General features: G+C 32.5%; 1 protein-coding gene and 1 long non-coding RNA gene across 2 annotated transcripts; one reads left to right on the forward strand and one right to left on the reverse strand.

Annotated features, from left to right (window-relative positions):
• Positions 1-384: 384 nt before the first annotated feature.
• Positions 385-1,376, reverse strand: LOC148779256 (uncharacterized). The gene is made up of 2 exons (XR_016047566.1): positions 1,319-1,376; positions 385-1,229 (listed from the first exon to the last, which is right to left on the reverse strand). It is a non-coding gene; the product is annotated as an uncharacterized LOC148779256 (long non-coding RNA).
• Positions 1,377-12,654: 11,278 nt separating this feature from the next.
• Positions 12,655-16,148, forward strand: LOC105421280 (small ribosomal subunit protein uS14z/uS14y/uS14x-like). Its single transcript, XM_011628117.3, has 3 exons — positions 12,655-12,820; positions 15,628-15,727; positions 15,935-16,148. The coding sequence occupies exons 1-3, from the start codon at positions 12,759-12,761 to the stop codon at positions 15,941-15,943; spliced, it is 171 nt and encodes a 56-aa protein (XP_011626419.1). The 5' UTR covers positions 12,655-12,758; the 3' UTR covers positions 15,944-16,148.
• Positions 16,149-18,482: the final 2,334 nt, after the last annotated feature.

Consider the following 18,482-nt stretch of genomic DNA (forward strand, 5'->3'; position numbering starts at 1 on the left):
TCTGTTTTTAATATCTAACATCAACGGTTGCCTAATAGATCTCTAATATTAAACGATTTCCTAATAGATCTCTTTGGTCATAGAAGACTCTTTTACCCAATGGTTTAAAAACCGGATCGGTGACCTGGATCGGGCTTTCCAAAAACCGATCCGGATCGGCGAATCGGCCATCCGGATCGAAATCGGGTGAATCGGTCAGAATAAAGCTTCAAAAAAATCCGAAAAAATTATTAAAATTCATTATAAATATTATTTTTTAGGAATTCAATAAAAAATGAGGGTACTCCATTAAGAATTTTCATGTTTTTGAATGAATATGCGAATATTGATATGTTCTTCCTCTGCATGAACCGCCATTCAACATTTAATTTACATCACACAAAAGGATAAACATAGAATTATCATGGAATAAGTATATCAACATACATGGACTACAATAAAGCATAAAATTAGTAACATACGATCTAAAAATAAAATGATAGACGACGTTGTTCTTCTTCTTGGTCACGCTGGTGCCATTGATTGAATTCGTTTGACAATTCATTGATTCGATCTAAAAACGAATCATCGATATTAGCGGGCGTCTGACTATTTTCAAATCCCTGAGTGTTAGTGTTTTGTTGTGTTCCCAATCCAAATCCCCGAAGCTTGTCCATCCTTCATGCTCACCTGCACTGTCGTGCCCATCCCTACACTGTTGCTGTTGGGACTCGATATGTGAATAATATGGCTGGGATAGGGTGGCCTCAGAATCATCATCTCTCTCATTTTCTCTTAGACCCCCTTCCCACTCTCCCTCATTAAGTGCAATATCACCGACATATTGTGGATACATTAGCTGGCTGCTTCCTCTTTCATGCCGCTCATCACTTTCTGCAATATCTTCATCACCGATAGCCTCAAGGAACGCTCTCTTGTGCAACACTGGCTCCTCCTCTTCTACTACCCATCGGTCTGCTGTGTTTGTGACAAATATTGTGTCTAAGTCTATCGGCCCATAGTCTTCAAGCTTCCTTCTTATTTGTCGCTCTCTAAGGTTAAATTATAATGAACGTAGACTAGTTTATGAAGTTTCTCAGAAGCGAGTCGATTCCTCCTAGTAGTGTGCAACCATTGGAACGTACTCCAGTTGCGCTCACAGCCAGTAGCAGAACATGTCTGGGAGAGCACCTTGATTGCTATCCTCTTTAGGTGAGGTGCATCAGTACCATATATCTCCCACCATTCAGCTGGATTAAAATGTAAAAAGCATTGTAAGGGCAAGAACAATTCATAAGATTAAATATATGAATAAACAAAATATTAGCGAGGGGATAACCTGGATCCATCATAGTTCGAGAATTTCTGGCAAGTCTAGTTCCGAAGGATCCTATAGCATCCCTATACATAGTAAGCTAAAACAAATATATTACGTTTTAGTGCATTATTCCTCACAAATATAACAACTCAATGAAGTTCTTACCCAAACATTAAATAATACCTCTTGTATTGCTGCTACTTGGTTTCGATGGCTTCTCTTCAACCTTGCAATAATGTATCTGACCCCTTCCATAATCTTGTGGGGTTTTTCAGGTGTCAAATAGAAAAATTTTGGGTTGAAGTAGTAACCTAAAAAATATATAGGTAGAAAAATGTCATTTACAATTTCATAAAAAAATGATTTAAACTGAAACATTGTAATGATATAAATATATATTTACCAGCATAATGAATTGGACGTCCGAATTTGGTGTTCCACCTCTTTTCTATAATCTCGATCACTTTGCTAGCAAAATTACACTTCTCCCCAATAGCTGATTTCGCCCTCTCAATACCTTCATAAAGGATACCCATGGTAGCTTTCTTATCAGGATCCACCATTCTTAACACCGTGACCAAAGGAGTAGTGGCCTCTACAACACTGGAACATCGAGACCAGAACAGCCTATTTGAGATTATGTTGTCCACTTTTATACCGGTACTGGACTTCGAGAGGCGGTCATTTAACCACTCTTCACAAGTAAACAATCTCTTTAATGCACCTTCAGATTGTCGAATGGAGTCCACGGCTAAGTAATCGGTCGCAAAGAGGGTTATGGCAGGTCTGATTATCTCTTTTTTCTTAGAGTGTTCTCTAAACAGAAATAATATTTTCGAGTGGTTGTATATAAATCTCGACACCAACCTTGCTTCATCTAGAGTCTCCTTCACAATTTTGATCTCACCAATTTCCTCTAACATAAGATCGATGCTGTGTGCAGCACACGGGGTCCATACTAGATGCTTCCTCTTATCCATCAACTTGCTGCCCGCAGAAACACATGCACGCGCATTGTCCGTAATAAACTGGACTGCATGCTTATCCCCCACCTCCTCCACTATCTGATCATATAGTCGTACGTAGAAGTTTGCATCCTTCTTCGTCCCTGATACGTCTTTGCTAGATAAAAAAGCTGTACCTTTTGGGGAATAGGCCAAGAAGTTTAAAAACTCCTTTTTTCTAACTTTATTCAACCAACCATCACTCATGAGAGTATTTCCTGTCCTTGGCCAATTCTGTGTATATTCTTCAATCCACTTTTTAACTTCCTCTACCTCTTCGTCTAATATTGGCCCACTGAGCTCATATGCCGTCGGGGGTTTTACCTCGGGCCCGGCTCTCTGGATTGCACTAACCATAGGTGGAAAATATGGGCTATTGGCTGCATCAAAGGGAATCCCTTTATCGTAGAACCATTTACCAACATATCTCCCTAACATGTTTCTTGTACCTTTAACCATGCCTTTTAGGGTCATCTGTTGTGACTTAGGCTTTGAGAGAAATGGGTCTTTACGACCATGACCTGCAATACTGGCACTCCTAGGTAACTTAGAAACAATTTATTCAACAACTGATTCTTCTTGATACATATTGCCACCAACCCCTCCATACATATTTGAGCTGGGTCCGCCATACATGCTCGAGCTGGACCCGCCATGCATATCTGAACTAGGCCCACCATGCATATCGGAGCTAGGCCCACCATGCATGTCTGAGCTAGACCCACTAGGCATTCTAAACCCACATTCCCTCTAATATTGTTCATGTAAACTCAATCTTGTGGCCATGTCCAGCTCATTATTATATTGTTCTTCTAGGTCATTATTATATTGCTCTTCTGTATCATTTCTGCTTGATGGTGTATATAAACTAGCTATCTCCTCATTCATCCTATGTTTGGCAATTTTTTTACCTTTGCTAGCATTAAGAATTGCCACCATCTGTTTTTTTACATTACTAGGGACACTAGTGCATGCACAAACTTTTCCCTTAACCCCTGCCAAGTGTTGCTTGAACCTATGTACCCCACTACTTATCACTCTTTGACAGTAATTACAAATAATTTTGTCTTTCTTGTTGGGATCAAGTCTGACCCCATGTTGCCATGCAGGGTCTTCTGTAAATCTTGACATGATTCAACTATTTTAAGATGTAAAAAGTTTAAATTAACCTGACAGTTCAAAAAGAAAAATAATCACCATATGTAGTGATAATATGTTGCGGTAGTTCATGTAGTCATATTCGTTGTTATTTGTTATTGCAAAATACCTTTTTTGACAATAAAATTTTCGTACATATCAATTACAAACATTTAGAATAATACAAAATGCAAGCTCCAAACATGGCTACAACTCAATTATCAAGAACATACATTTTTTGCATTAAAAATTTAATAATAAAAACAATTCTTCAAAGAGCCGGCTAACATCAGTCATTCCAACTAAAAAATCCATGAACAACAGATAAAAAAAATACAGTTTTGTATTGAAAATATAATAACATACATTTTTTTGCATAAATAATCCATCAACATACAATTTTTTCAACAAAAACTTTAACAATAAAAATTTAAAATATGGTTTAATACCTCATGATAATTAAAACCTTGTCACGATTTTCACATCTTTTCGAAAAATCATCAATTTTCAAAAAATTCGATCTTGAAAAAAGAAAAAAAAAAATTACAGCAAACTCAAACAATAAAAATTAAAAATTGGGTTTAAATGTTTAATACATCATGATAATCAAAACTTTATCACGATTTTCACATCTTTTCGAAAAACCATCATTTTTCAAAAAATTCGATCATGGATAAAAAGAAATAAAAAAAAAAAGTACAGCAAATTTTCAAAAAATTCGATCATGGATTAAAAAAAAAATTTAACAAATTTTCAAAAAGTTCGATCATGGATTAAAAAAAAAAAATCATAAATTTTCTAAAAATTCGATCATGGATTACAAAAAATTCGATCATGGATTACAAAAAATTCGCTCATGGATTACATAAAATTCGATCATGGATTACATAAAATTCGATCATGGATTACAAAAAAAAAAAAAAACATAAAAAAACAAAAAATTCGATCGTGGATTACAAGAACAGAAAAAAACAATTCGATCATGGATTACAAAAAATTCAATCATGGGTTACAAAAAAAAAAAAAACACAAAAAATTCGATCATGGATTACAAGTAAAAAAAGCAAACATTTCGATCATGGATTACAAAAAAGTCGATCATGGATTACAGAAAATTCTATCATGGATTACAAAAAATTCGATCATGGATTATATAAAATTCGATCATGGATTACAAAAAAGTCGATCATGGATTATAGAAAATTCTATCATGGATTACAAAAAATTCGTTCATGGATTACATAAAATTCGATCATGCATTACAAAAAAAAAAAACAAAAAAAAACAAAAAATTCGATCGTGCATTACAAAAAAAGAAAAAAACAATTACATCATGGATAACAAAAAATTCAATCATAGATTACAAAAAACTCTATCATGGGTTACATAAAAAACAAAAAACAAAAAATTCGATCATGGATTACAAAAAAAAACAAACATTTCGATCATGGATTACAAAACATTCGATCATGGATCACAAAAAATTCTATCATGGGTTACAAAAGTAAAAAATAAAAAATAAAATTCGATCATGGATTACAAGAAAAAAAAACAAACATTTTGATCATGGATTACAAAAAATTCAATCATAGATTACAAAAAATTCTATCATGGGCTACACAAAAAAAAAAAAAAAAAAAAAAAAAGAAAAAAAAGAAAAAAAAAAAAATTTGTTCTTCACAGAGTCGTTTTACATAAGCGATTTTAACTCAAAAATTCACCTCCAAGTGAATAAATTACATCCAATTGACTATATTTTCTGATAAACAACAATATAAGGAATCAAAAACCTAAATTTTTAACACATTATTTCAAATATATCATGAAAACAAAATCAAAAGGCGGAAAAAAAAAAAAAAAACAGCGGAATTTGGTTCCGCAGACATCTCACTGTTCATATCAAATTTCTTGCTGTAATTGATCAGATTACGTAAAATTGAAAATTTTAAATCATACTAGACACAATAAAGATTAAAAACCCTAATTATTGAACTCATTTTGTTCAAAATATGCCGTGAAATAAATCAAATGGCGGAAAAAAAAAAAAACCCAAAGTTCTTACCTGTTTTTGTGAACCGAAGCCTTCAATCTCCAAAAAACTCTGTTTTTCTCAACGATTATCACAAATTAGTAACAAAAGCTTTTGATTCACAACTTTAAGATCAATATGCCTACAAATTTTGAAAGATTCATGCCCTATTTGGCATGAAATTTCAGAAATGGCGGAAACCCTAAACCCCGAATTTTTCTTGATCAAAAAACAACCAATTTTTCCACCATTTAATCCTTGAAAAAGCTGAATAAAGCTGTTTACAGCCTGCAAAACAGATCACATGCCGAAAAAAACAAAAAAAATGATAAAAAAATGACAAATTTGAAAAAATCCGTGAAGAACACTGTGCAACCAGTGTTCTTCACGGACTCGCCGATTCCGCACAGTGAATCGACGAGTCACTGTGCGGAATCGTCTGGTTCTCTCTAGAACCGGACGATTCCCGGTTTTTTAACCGATCCGGTACCTTTTTCGTGAATTCCGAGTCGAACCGGGCGAGTCCGGTTCGACTCGGCGATTTTTTAAACGCTGCTTTTACCCATCAATTTTACGTGCAACGCACCTAATTCAACTAGTGTAATTAAGTTAAAAATGAAAGATAAAGAGAAAAACAATACAAAATAAGGACTACATTAATAAAAAAAAAACCTAGAGACTTCCACTCTACAAAAAAATAAAAATTGAAAATGAAAAAATTAAAGACATGAATATATGATGTAATTAACATTTGAAAACAAGGGAGTCAAATTGGGTTCTTTAATACGTAAATAAATATAGTTTCACTATTAAGATTTGAGATATAAAAAATGAAATTCCAAAGACTTTCATGATAAAAAAACAAAAATTGAAATGAAAAAAAATTAAAGAGACGAATATATGATGTAATTAATATTATAAAGGCAAATACCAAGTAAATTTGGCTTCTTTAGTTGGCAAATGACATATAGTTTTACATCAAGGATGATAAACGTTCACATTACAAGTTATGAGTTGAAACACGGTAGTTCAAGTGGATTTTATGATGGGTGAAATCAATTTGTCCATATAAAAACCCTAATTTGTATTTTTTTTATGCATCTTTCATGGTACCACATTATTAACTCTAATGTTCATTTTCAAACTCCTGTGTCCTCTCCTCTCTCTTTTAACTTCCCCGCCCACACCTGATTATTAGGGATATTTATACAAAATGAGATTAAATAGGGCTGTAAAACTTTAAAAAAAAAATTAAATGGCCTATAATTTTTTTAAATCCACAAAAAAATGTTACATCTTTTTTACAAAATATTTAAATATAAAAATTTAAAGTCCAATAAAAAAAACTAACCCCTTATTTACATATGAAGTAAATAAATCATTGGATTTGAATGGCTAGATAATGTTTACAAAACACAAAAACTAGATAGTATTCTATAATTAATTTGTTAAGCCAAAATATTTCAGTCTCTTAATGCAACATACCGTCCATTTAGTCCTAGTAGTATTTTAGGACCTAGAATTTTGGAGAAGTAAAGTCTTCAATCTTTATGCTATACAGAGTTTCTATGAGTCCTAGGACTCATATGTACATATCCATCCCCTCATTAAATTCCATTTTTAGATGGATTTTGTTTGAGATGTTCTCTATGGATATCAAGAATATGCAAAAAAAAAAAAAAAAAAAAAAAAAGTTTAAAAAATTGAAAATAATATATTTTAGAAAAAAATTATAGACCATTGATTTTTTTACTTTTAAGAGGGACCACCACTTAGACAGCTATCTGTAAGATAGATGTTTTATTCCACGGGAGTGGCAGATATGCTTCCCGTAAATAACTTTTCCAAAATTCAGAAATGAATTTCTAAATAACAACAGAAAATTAAATTTAACAACCCTTATATCTCCCCTAAAAGAGATGTTTTTCACATTGTCTTTGTAGGTACATACACTTGGATCGATAGTTTAACTATTTAATTTAAGCCCGAGTCATTTGTTATATGAGTGTATTTTTTTAATCTCCGATGTGTGTAAACATGTTTTAGCCAAAGAAATATAAATTTAAAATATGATTACATTAGTAGTAAGGAAATACATTTCAACGATCACGAACAATGTAGTATAAAATCCAAGAAAAAATAATTTTTAAACAATAAAAATTACACAACATACACAATAGGAGACTAATAAAAATAATGCTTGAATTAATATACCTCTTCGATCTCCTCCAATAGCCTGATATATTTTTTCAGTACATACATTGAACTTCTCCCACCTTTTTTTAAGTTTTTGACTTTGGTTTCCAAATTTGATATTTATTCGAAATTATGTGAAAATATATTTGGAAAGCTTTTATAGCATAAAAAAAAAAAAGGTTGATCACAATTAAAACATATAATTCCAAAGTCTTCCATGTTGAAACCTACGATTTCAAGCATATTATTTCATTGTTTTATAATGCTTAAGGCATGCGATTCTATGTCCAGAGTCAAACGCATGCAAAATGCATGCTATTTAAGGTTGGGAGAATACGAAAAATTATGATAACGTACAAAATATTAAAAATTGCATATTTGATCAAACACCCAATCATTCACCAAACAAATCAAAGAAAATTATGCCAAAAGTTTTAAAATAGAAAATTTATTAATTTGCATAAAGTAAAAAGGTTATAAAATAAAAAAGTGCATATTTGATCAAGAGAAATGATCCTATATGACCTTCGCCCATCCATATGTGTAGGACCCCAAATGATCACCATTAAATTTGGTACAAATCTATAGAAAAGCCAAGTCCTCTACCATGTGATAACTTTTTAAAGATTCGTGCCAACTTTAATGGTGATCGTTTGAGGTCCTACACATATGGGTGGGGGAGGGTCCTATAGGATCATTACTCTTTGATCAAACCTAACATAAAATCTATGAAAAATTAAAATAATTAAAAATAATAGTAATATATTCATAATAAAAGTAAAATTAAATTAGTTAAATATAATAGTAATATATTCATAATAAAAGTAAAGGCTGTGAATGAATCAAAACAAAAATTTTACATGATATTTAGTGAATGTTAATAAATAAAAAAAAGTATTTGAGAAATTTATGTTCAGACACTATTGGGGATCAATTACCAAATGGGCTCACGTTTACCCGAAATTACAAGCAGCACCCCTGAGCTTTTTTTTTCCCAAGTTACTCTATGTCCTATAAAACGAACACCAGACAGGTGGGGTGGGGTTTAAACGTTTCAAAGAAAAACAATTGTCCAGTGTTCAAATTACCGGGCAGCTCTTTACATTTTTAAATTTTAAATTTGATGTCTGGTGTTTGAAATACAGGACATGGGATTTTTCACTTTTGAAGATTGAAGACTCATATCTGATATTCGATATATCGGGCAGGTCTTTAGCTGCTTTTAAGCAAACCGAGTCCCATTTTGCTACTCTGCTCTCTCTCTTTTTTGTTCGCTCTCTGTTTGGTGAAGCCCAAGCCCAAGCCCTAGTCAAGCTCTTTTCTTGATTTGTCTTTCCTAAAGCCAAGCCCTCTCAGTGACATTCGAGCAAGCTTCTCTAACCACAACTGAATCAGATATGTTTCAGATTTTTTTTTTTGGGTAAATGAGATTTGGGAATTAGGGTTTTGGGGATAAAATAACCTCAAAATTTGTAAATGGCAGATTAGGGTTTTGGTGACCAGTTTTAATATAACAAGGTCCACATAATTGATATTGCTTTCTAACTTCATAAGGTCCAGCAAAACCAGAAAATATTAAAAAATGAAAATAAAATAGATCTAGCATAATCATAAAAAAGAATTTTACATCATATGCTACAACATAATCAGAAAAAACATAATAATAATAAAAAATAAAAAAAAACAAAAAAAAACATGCTATACAAATAGTATAATTAGAGAATAAGGACAAACTGATATCAAACGGAAGTAACCTAAAATCTATATTTAGGGTTTTTTCTACAAGATTGCATAACCTTGAACTTCTAAATAAAACAAAACAAAAAACCTTAGTATGAGGATTTATTTTCTATGACCAACAACGCACTCATGCAGGAGCATAAAATATTTGTTATTAACAAAGTAAAATAATATGTCATAACCGAAGCTATCCACTAAATTCAATCAATAAAAATCCATCAAACCCTAAGATTAGATGAACTCAACATTATTTGATAAAATAATATATTTGCAAAAAAAGAACCCACCACTACCTTCAAGGCATTCTGGATTCTTTTTTATTTTTATCAATCAATAGGCATTCATTATGGATTCAATTGAATATTCAACAAGACCTAACAAGGCATATTTTTAATCATAAACAAATAGGAACATGAACATTCATAAGTGAACCAAAAACCCTAATCCGCCATTTACAAATTTTGGGTTATTTTATTACCCCCAAAACTTTTATTTTTCTTCTGAAACATATTTGATTCGGTTGTAGTTAGAGAAGCTTGCTCGAATGTCACTGAGACAACTTGGCTTTAGGAAAGACAAATCGAGATAAGTGTTTGACTAGGGCTTGGGCTTGAGCATCATAAAATAGAGAGCGAACAGAGAAAAGAGAGAGCAAAGCAGTAAAATGGAGCTTTTTTCGCTTAAACGGAGCCAAAAACCTCTCCAATATATCGAACCGGACACGAGTCTCTAATCTTCAAAAGTAAAAATCCCTTTGTTTGATATTTTGAAACCAAACAACAAACTTAAAGCTTAAAAACACAAAGAGATGTTCGGTAATTTGAACACCAGACAACTGCTTTTTCGTTGAGACATATAAACCTTACTTGTCTGATGTTCGGTTTACTGGACAGAGGGGTAACTTGGAAGAAAAAAACCGTTGTGGTGGGGGGGGTGTGCTGATTTTGGGCAAACGTGAGCCTGACCCCTAGTAGTATCCGTACGTAAATTTATTTAAAATCTTTATAAGATTCACATTGATTATATTATTTACAAAGCATGTTAGTCCCAAATAAATAAATAAATTGGAGGAAATCACTTAAATATTTTCAAGCACCCAAATATTCTAAAATAAATAAACAAAACAAATGATACATAAAAAAGGAATAGTAAAATCATGAAAAAAGTATATCAGATAATTTACAACAACATATATGCCCAAACAATTTACAATAAAATAAATGTGTACCTTACAATCAACTTCAATATCAATTCACAACCAAAGAACGGAAGAAACACAAAGTGTATCTAAATGTTGAACTATTCAACATTGAAAAAAAGGAAGAGAAAGTCAATCCAAATGTCAAAAAAAAGAGAAAAATTAGACAGAAAAAAAAAAAAAATGTTAGCCTAGACCGCAGCTCCATCTATTCAAGAAAATGTCGTTATGGCCCAACAAAACCGTAAAATTGATGATCTTAATCTCAAAAATTATGGTTCTAGAAAGAACAGATTTCAAACTCTAAAAGAATTTGTATCTTGCAATGTAATATACCAACCATCCATTTTCAAGCATTTACAAAACCACCAGTTCTACACTACTTTTGGAGTTTCAGATTTCATAACAAGGTGACAAATAAATTTCCAAGCATCTTAGGGATTTTTGGCGCCGAAAAGAAATTTCATAGTAGGATTCACACAATGACTTTATTTTTCATCGCAAAATTGGGGCCTTGTGCTAATTGCACCCATAAAAATACATATAACTTGCAAAAAAAATATATGTATAAATGAATTTAATGCAACATACCCCTTAATCCCCCTCAATTTACATCACAACAATAAGGTAAAAAAAAATCAATGACAATTTGGAATAGCTTAATACCACAAAAAATAGTAAAAATAGGAAAAGTAGATACTAAATCAAGGTATTTCATATAAGTCAACAGTAAAAAATGAAAGAAATGCCCAAAGCATTCCATTAAAACCCATCTTTGTAATTTACAGGTACATTGGATGTGGCAATATAAACATATGCTCTCCTACATCTCTTACTATTAACACATGCATAAACACACATTCTTAATAAATATTCAAAATTTGGATTTATTTGACTTATTCTTTTATTTGGAATTTGATAACATGGAGGTTTCTCTATATGGATCTTTTCCTTTTCTGCTTGATAGTATGGTTTCCCACTCTTAGCATTGAAGTTCGCATGGAGTTATGCTTTTGTATTTCTTTGTAAACCAATTATTATGTTTATTTTTTTGGGAGGGAATTAAGTGCGCAATATTGGTTCCTACCCGTTTTTTTAAATAGTTTAAGAGTTAGTTTTTTTTTAAGGTGTTAGTGACGTGGTGTTAGTAGGAATAAAAAACACAACATAGTGATTAGTGTGTCGTGGTGCTACCACCATAGCTGCAGCTAATAAAAATAAAAAATTCTTATATATTTTCATAGTTCATTTATTTTATCTGATTTCTTCTATTGGATATCAAGATTAGTATGCTTTCCTTTTCATCTCTCATGTGCAATGTGGTTAATGCCTATTCACCACCAAGCTTATCTCATGGATTCCTGGGGTAGGAAGCATACATGTAAGAATGTGAAAATAGGCACTTTTTGGTAGTACAGTTTCCCCACACTTTCAAATTTATTTTGGAGTTTATAATTGAAATCTTAACATTATTTGAAATAGACTATTTCAAATGAAATGGCTCCAATTTAGGACCAACTTGGTATTTTATAAATAATCCGAACCTATTTGGTATTTGGGAAAAAATGACTTAATTTGAAGGAATGGGGTTTATATGAGTCAGCCGATTTATGCTGTTGATATGCGGGCCCCCAGTTAAACCTATTTTAAAAATAAATTTTTAATCTAAAATTATATAGATTAAGATGATCATGAATATGGAAAAATAAATAAAAATTTTAATATTTAACATGTGATTTTCAATAAAAATGTCTACACTGTCTAAATTCATTTTAACCCTGTAAGGTTTTTACGTCGTCCATCTCTAAGATGGACGTTAGTGGGTCCGCGGCCTCATGCACCCGGTGACTCACGATTATCTTTTCCAATTTCGATGGTTACAGCTTTCAACTATAAAATGGGGCTTCTCCCTCTCAATGCTTGGGGTTTTCGCGCTACCAGCCTGACAGGACTATACTGTTCTTCAACTCATATGGACTATATTATACTTTTGGCCGACTTATAAATATTTCAAGTTTTCAACTATAAATACGGCTTTTCCTTCTTGAGAATTAGGGTTTCTGCGCTAGTGTTTCTCATCGTCATTTGGCAATTAGGGTTTGATATTCTGCTTGTGTCTACAAATTAGGGTTAGGGTTTGCGTTGAACTTTGAAGCCATGGGGCATTCAAATGTTTGGAACTCACATCCCAAGAGCTATGGCCCTGGATCTCGAACCTGGTAACAAATTTGCTCCATATTCACTGTTCATTGTTTCTTTCTTTCTTTTTTGCTCTAAATTCCTTACTCTTGGTTAATCTTTTTGGCAGAGGTTAGTAATATATATCGTTGCTTTTTCCCTCTATTATTATGCACATAAGAAAGCTATCGCTTTGAAGTGTACATGAATGTCTTAAAATTTACCAAAAAAAATTATTTACTTTTGATTCATTTTGCATTTTAGGTTTTTCCCCCTTCAACAAATACAAGCTCAAATAGAATACATGTGATACTTGATGAATTGTATGGTTTAAATTCTCTGATTTTGTCTGGCTTTAATCTAACAAAAAAGGTTTGCATTTTCTCTGTCTCGTGTTTTTATTTCTTCTTTTTTTTTTTCCTGGTGAATACGTATTCTATAGTTTCATGTTTGTTGTTATCTTTTGTTTGTTGCGAAATCTAAAGATTGGGTTTGCTCTTTGTCAATTTCTTTCTTGTTCTTCTTTATGTTTCTAATGTATCTGATAAAGATACTTTGGATATAATATTTGGTTATGGTCATATTGATTTAAGATACTTGGGTTGCTCTTTTTCCTTTTGTCCTTAAATCATCTGATAAATATACGATTATGAATTTAGCATCAGGTTTTGGTTAAGTTCAATTGTCTTTTTTGGCAATGATGAAGAACTTTATATTTATGTCTGGACATCTGAGACATGTCTGTGATTGTTAAAAATTCTTCTGAGCTTGATATGGAAATAATGATAATTGTTTTAAAAAAGCATTGGAAATCTTTACAGTAAAAAAGTATTTCAGGTTTTCCTATCTCCCTGGCGTTTTCTTTGCATATGTAATATTTTTACCAGTTCAGGCTTTGCATTACTGATGGAAAAAGAAAAGGGACCTGGTTGCTGAAGGGTGCCTTACCAAGCATATGTGAACAAACTCTATGTGCTATCCGATGATTCAACCAATGTTCCTTTTGTGTCTTCCAGTTTTCTGATGAATATACATATTTATGAATTTAGCATTAGGTTTTGCCGATTTGGTCAAGTTGAATTATCTTTCAGCAACCATGAAGATTTTAGCATTTATGTCTGGACATATGAGGCATGTCTGTGATTGTAACTCTTTATTCTGAGCCTGATAATATGCATGATACGGTTTTAAATATATGTTGAAAACCATACAGTTTGATAGTAAGCATTGTTGGCTGTTTGGAAATTTGATATCTTTAGGGGCAGTTCTGGTTTTACCTTTGTGGTGGATGGGTATTGGCTGCTGAAGAGTGCCATATGAAACCTATGTGAACCAAGTCCCCATGCTGTCCTATGAAAACCCATATCCGTTTCACTCCACCTTTTCTTTGGATAATAGAATTCTTGTTATAGTTTGTCACGAGAATTTATAGTTATGTTTTGCATCATTCTGAACCACATCATTTTTGTATTACTATTTTTAATATTTAAATTTCTAGTTAATTTTCTCAATGAAGAGAAAAGGCCGACTGGCATTCAGAATCTAATGCTGAATTCAAAATCAATAGTTGTTCTTTTCATCATTCTGTACCATAGTAGTTTTCTTTTTTACTTTTTTTCTGAATTTTGCTATTTTTCTGAATGAAGACGAAAAGCGGACAGGCATTCAGAATTTGATGCTCTGTTGAATGTCTGCAATTCATTTTCGAAGAGATTTTCATAATGCATATCATTGACAATGCTAAGCATTGGTAAGCAAAGACAGATTTTTATATTATTATGTTTTTTTGTCCTTATTTGTGGGTTTTGGAACCCAAAATAATTGGGATAAGGCTTGGATGATGATGATGGTAATTTGTGGGTTTTGGGACTTACAGTGCGGTATAATTTAATTTTGCAACTTGGATTATCATATCTTGTTTCGTTCCTTTTTTTTTGTACCAGTTTGCTATTGGATGACTTTAATGGACTTACGTTATGAATCTTTATTCTTTAATTGGACATCATAGAAAATATCCCTTTATTTTTCATAAATTCAAGATAGTATGTTTTAGTTTCTGAAACTTTTAAAGGATATTTCTGATAATTTCCCTTTTCTACTTTCAGAGAGAAGGTTTTTGACTTATTGTTGATAACTGCAAATTTCTATTAGACAGAGGCAGCAAGCCTCGCCCCCTCCTTTTCCTCCTTCTTTCTTTCAATAACTTCTCTGTGTTTTTTAATTGAAATTTCAGTTATAGTTCTGTTTCACTTTGGAATATGCTTTTGGTCCCTGTGTAAACTAGGAGCATCCTTTCTTGTATATTCATGTGGAGTAAATTATTAGATGATAGGATTATTTACATTATACACTTGATGTGTATGCTATTCTTCTACACACAGACAGTCATCCACCGCCCATTCCCTAGACGGAAAGGTGATGGGCATTTCAGGGCTTCTTTATGTATTATGATTCTTCCTCTCTGGCGCATCTTATGAACTGTGTGAAGTATGGATAGGTTATTAGATGTTCTGCCTGTGTGAGCATGGAAATGTTATATTACTTTGCCATATGTAAATGTGCATCCCATAATTTTAGTAATTATAACTGTTGACAATCGAAGCTCCTTTTTTTAGTTGCTTTCAATCAAGCTCTTTGGCGCATCTTATGAATAGGCCATGGATGTTCTGCCTGTGTGAAGCATAGAAATGTTATATTACTTTGCCATAAGCAAATGTGCATCCCATAATTTTGGTAATTATAACTGTTGACAATGGAAGCTCCTTTTTAGTTGCTTTCAATCAAAGCTTTGTTTTGTTTGAATCAAATTCTAATGATAATATCTTGGCGTTTCTATATGTTGCTTCAGCCGAGTATGTGGGAACTCCCATGGGTTGATCAGGAAGTATGGACTCATGTGCTGCAGGCAGTGCTTCCAGAGCAATGCCAATGCAATTGGCTTTGTCAAGGTAGTAAAACGTCTTTGTTGTGATGGGTATAGTAGCTGCTTTTACTGGATCTTATCTTTTTATCTGATTTTTCTTTTTCTTCCTTTTTTTTTTGTTTATTGGGGGCATCTTTCTCATGTTCGTGCTTGATGTTCTCTTTTATGTTCCATATCTTTGTTGTTCTTTTGTTTGGTTGTCTGACTCATTTGAACATTTTCTCTTTTCCAGTACCGTTGAAGGAGCATGATTCTTGATGGAGAAGAGTCTGCTGTTCCTTAACCAAATCGGCTCTTTCTTTTATTTATTTTTTCGTGTTCTCTTTGGAATTCGGTCCTGATTTTAGTGTCTCAGAAGTTTTTGCCATGTACTCTTTACTTTGAATCGAAGAGACCTGTGGTTGTATTGCTGTTGGTGAATTAATTGAGCACCAAAATTTTATTTAGTTATAAGAGTCACTTTAAATTGTTTTGTTTTTTTTACCTTTGCAAGGGCCTTATGTTATGTACTTTGGGGGGGGGAAAAGTATACAATGAGACCCTTTACCTTTGAAATAAGGTTATTATCACCCCTTGTCATCAGATCAGGCGGCGGGCTGGGCTGTGGTAGTGACTACATTTTTTTCAATCCAGCAACTTGATTTCAATTATGATTTATTGCAACGGGATAGTATACTAGAGATTATTTACCTTTGTTACGAGGTTTGGGTCTTTTGGGTTAGGGAGGCGAACATATTACATGAGAATGAAAAATTTTATACATGGCATCAACCTTGTCAAGGTGTATCGCAAAACCCCATTGGTAATGGATGTTATGGTGAAGCATTGAATTGATCATTTGGACACATGCATATGAAAAGTAATGCATTTTAAGTTTCAAAAATAGTATATTTTGTGACATATTAATTTAGATCGTTCATTTCAAGATTTTTAAGTTTTTATAGATTGTTTTGATCTTGTAGTATTTTTTTAATCTTAAATTTCATAATTAAGGTGAGGCATGATTGGGGGCATTGAGCATTGGAATTGTAGTCCATCAGGATTTGATGGTATTTTATTTCTATTTAAATTTTTTTCTATTTAGTCCTAAAGTTGTGGCCTAAACAGAATCCCCATGTTCAAAGTGGCAGCAGGTGTGGGGAGTTTTCTCTTCTCAAAATCACGGAGTATGCCATAGCCGGCAAAGAACGCAGTTGCATTATTAATGAATGATACATTTTCAACTCAATATCATCTCATGGAATGCCATGTTATCAGCAATATCATATCATGGCTATATCAAAGAGAGGCTTCTCTCTAATCGATGCCAAAGACTTGGTTCATAATGATCAATCGGGTAGTTCGAAGAAGCTCTTTGAGATACCCTAATACATGATATTTATTTATTTAATATCCAAGTGGACAGTTAAACGTATACGGAAAAACACATATTATGATAGTATAAAATGTGAATATATAAGACGCAAAGCAATGTCTTTATTCAAATTTTTAAATATTTTAATAATTATAGCATGTTTTATCAAATTGAGAGATCTACTTGTACAAACCTGTTGGTTGAAATCTTGGGTCCTATAAATACTCTTAAATAGAGTTTTCATGTGAGGGATCACATTACCTGTAGGAGCTTATAATCTTTTAAGTTTGGTCAAAACAAGAGGAAACAAGTATGAATGTTGAACCTTTAATAGGCTCACTTCTACTTGAATCTAGTTTCGTAGCTGCCTGGTTCTTATTACATTTAAGTAATCTCTCTTGCCCTCTCCCAAATCAAACAAGGCTGGCATGCTCCAACGTAGTAAATTACTTTGGATGTTACTTGCAATATCCACAGTCGACGAAGAAGGGTGAGGGCTTTAAACTTTTTATTAACCCGTCTCAAGTCTAGGTAAAGGGTTGGAATGTGTTGTTGGAATTTAGTTGGTGAAATGGGGGCAAAAAATGGTACAATTTGCAAAATGATATTTCAAACTCTTCTTGTTTTCGGGTACGCAGGAGTGCTATCGCCCCTTTCGATATAGTATTAGACGTGCATAAGAAGGACAATTCGTCCTCGGGGATACAGGAAAACAAAGAGGTCTTTTACAATGTTTTTAAACTCTATGCACCCAAGCTTGGAACCCACACATGAGACACCAGATATCTAAAAAAGTTAAATCCCACACCTATGTGATAACTTTTTTACGGATATGTGCCAAATTAAATGGTGATCCTTTGAGGTCCTACGCACATAAGTGTGGGAGGATCTCATAGGATCATTACTCGTTAAAAAAAATTATAAGTTTTATATTTTTTAACCTATTAAGCTAACTTTATCTCATTTAAATCTATTTTTTTGTCTCAAACAAATATAAAAAAGGCATATCCTTTTTAAACACCATACTTTCTATCTTTACATGATTTTCTCTTAAATTTATCTCTCTACTTATTTTCCCACTTTATCCCCAGTGTAAAAGTCAATCAAGGGGTTAGGAGATATATTTTAAATATTTGGATCTATTGAGATATGAAAACAAAAAATAAGGGATACAATGATATTTCTCTTTGATTTTAACTATTTTTGTAGTTTAAAATTTGATAATTAGTTATAAATACATATTTTTAGATAATCCCAAGACTTTTTTACATCCAAATTACATATTATGATAAATTTTGGATCACCTTAATTGGATTGTTTAATGTTACAACTCTATAAACCACACCCAAAATTAAAATATTAATGTATTTAACTATATTTAAATATATTTCATAAATGGGGATCCAAAAAATATCATTGAACCTGG

The sequence above is a fragment of the Amborella trichopoda genome, chromosome 13 (genome assembly GCF_054954075.1).
Source record: "Amborella trichopoda isolate Santa Cruz 75 chromosome 13, AtrichopodaSantaCruz75HAP2 v2.0, whole genome shotgun sequence".
Classification (NCBI taxonomy): Eukaryota; Viridiplantae; Streptophyta; class Magnoliopsida; order Amborellales; family Amborellaceae; genus Amborella; species Amborella trichopoda.

Coding starts and splice junctions, on each gene's coding strand:
- LOC105421280 (XM_011628117.3), top strand. CDS start 12,759: ATGGGGCATTCAAATGTTTGGAACTCACATCCCAAGAGCTATGGCCCT. Junction 12,821..15,627: donor GGCCCTGGATCTCGAACCTG/GTAACAAATTTG, acceptor ATGTTGCTTCAG/CCGAGTATGTGGGAACTCCC.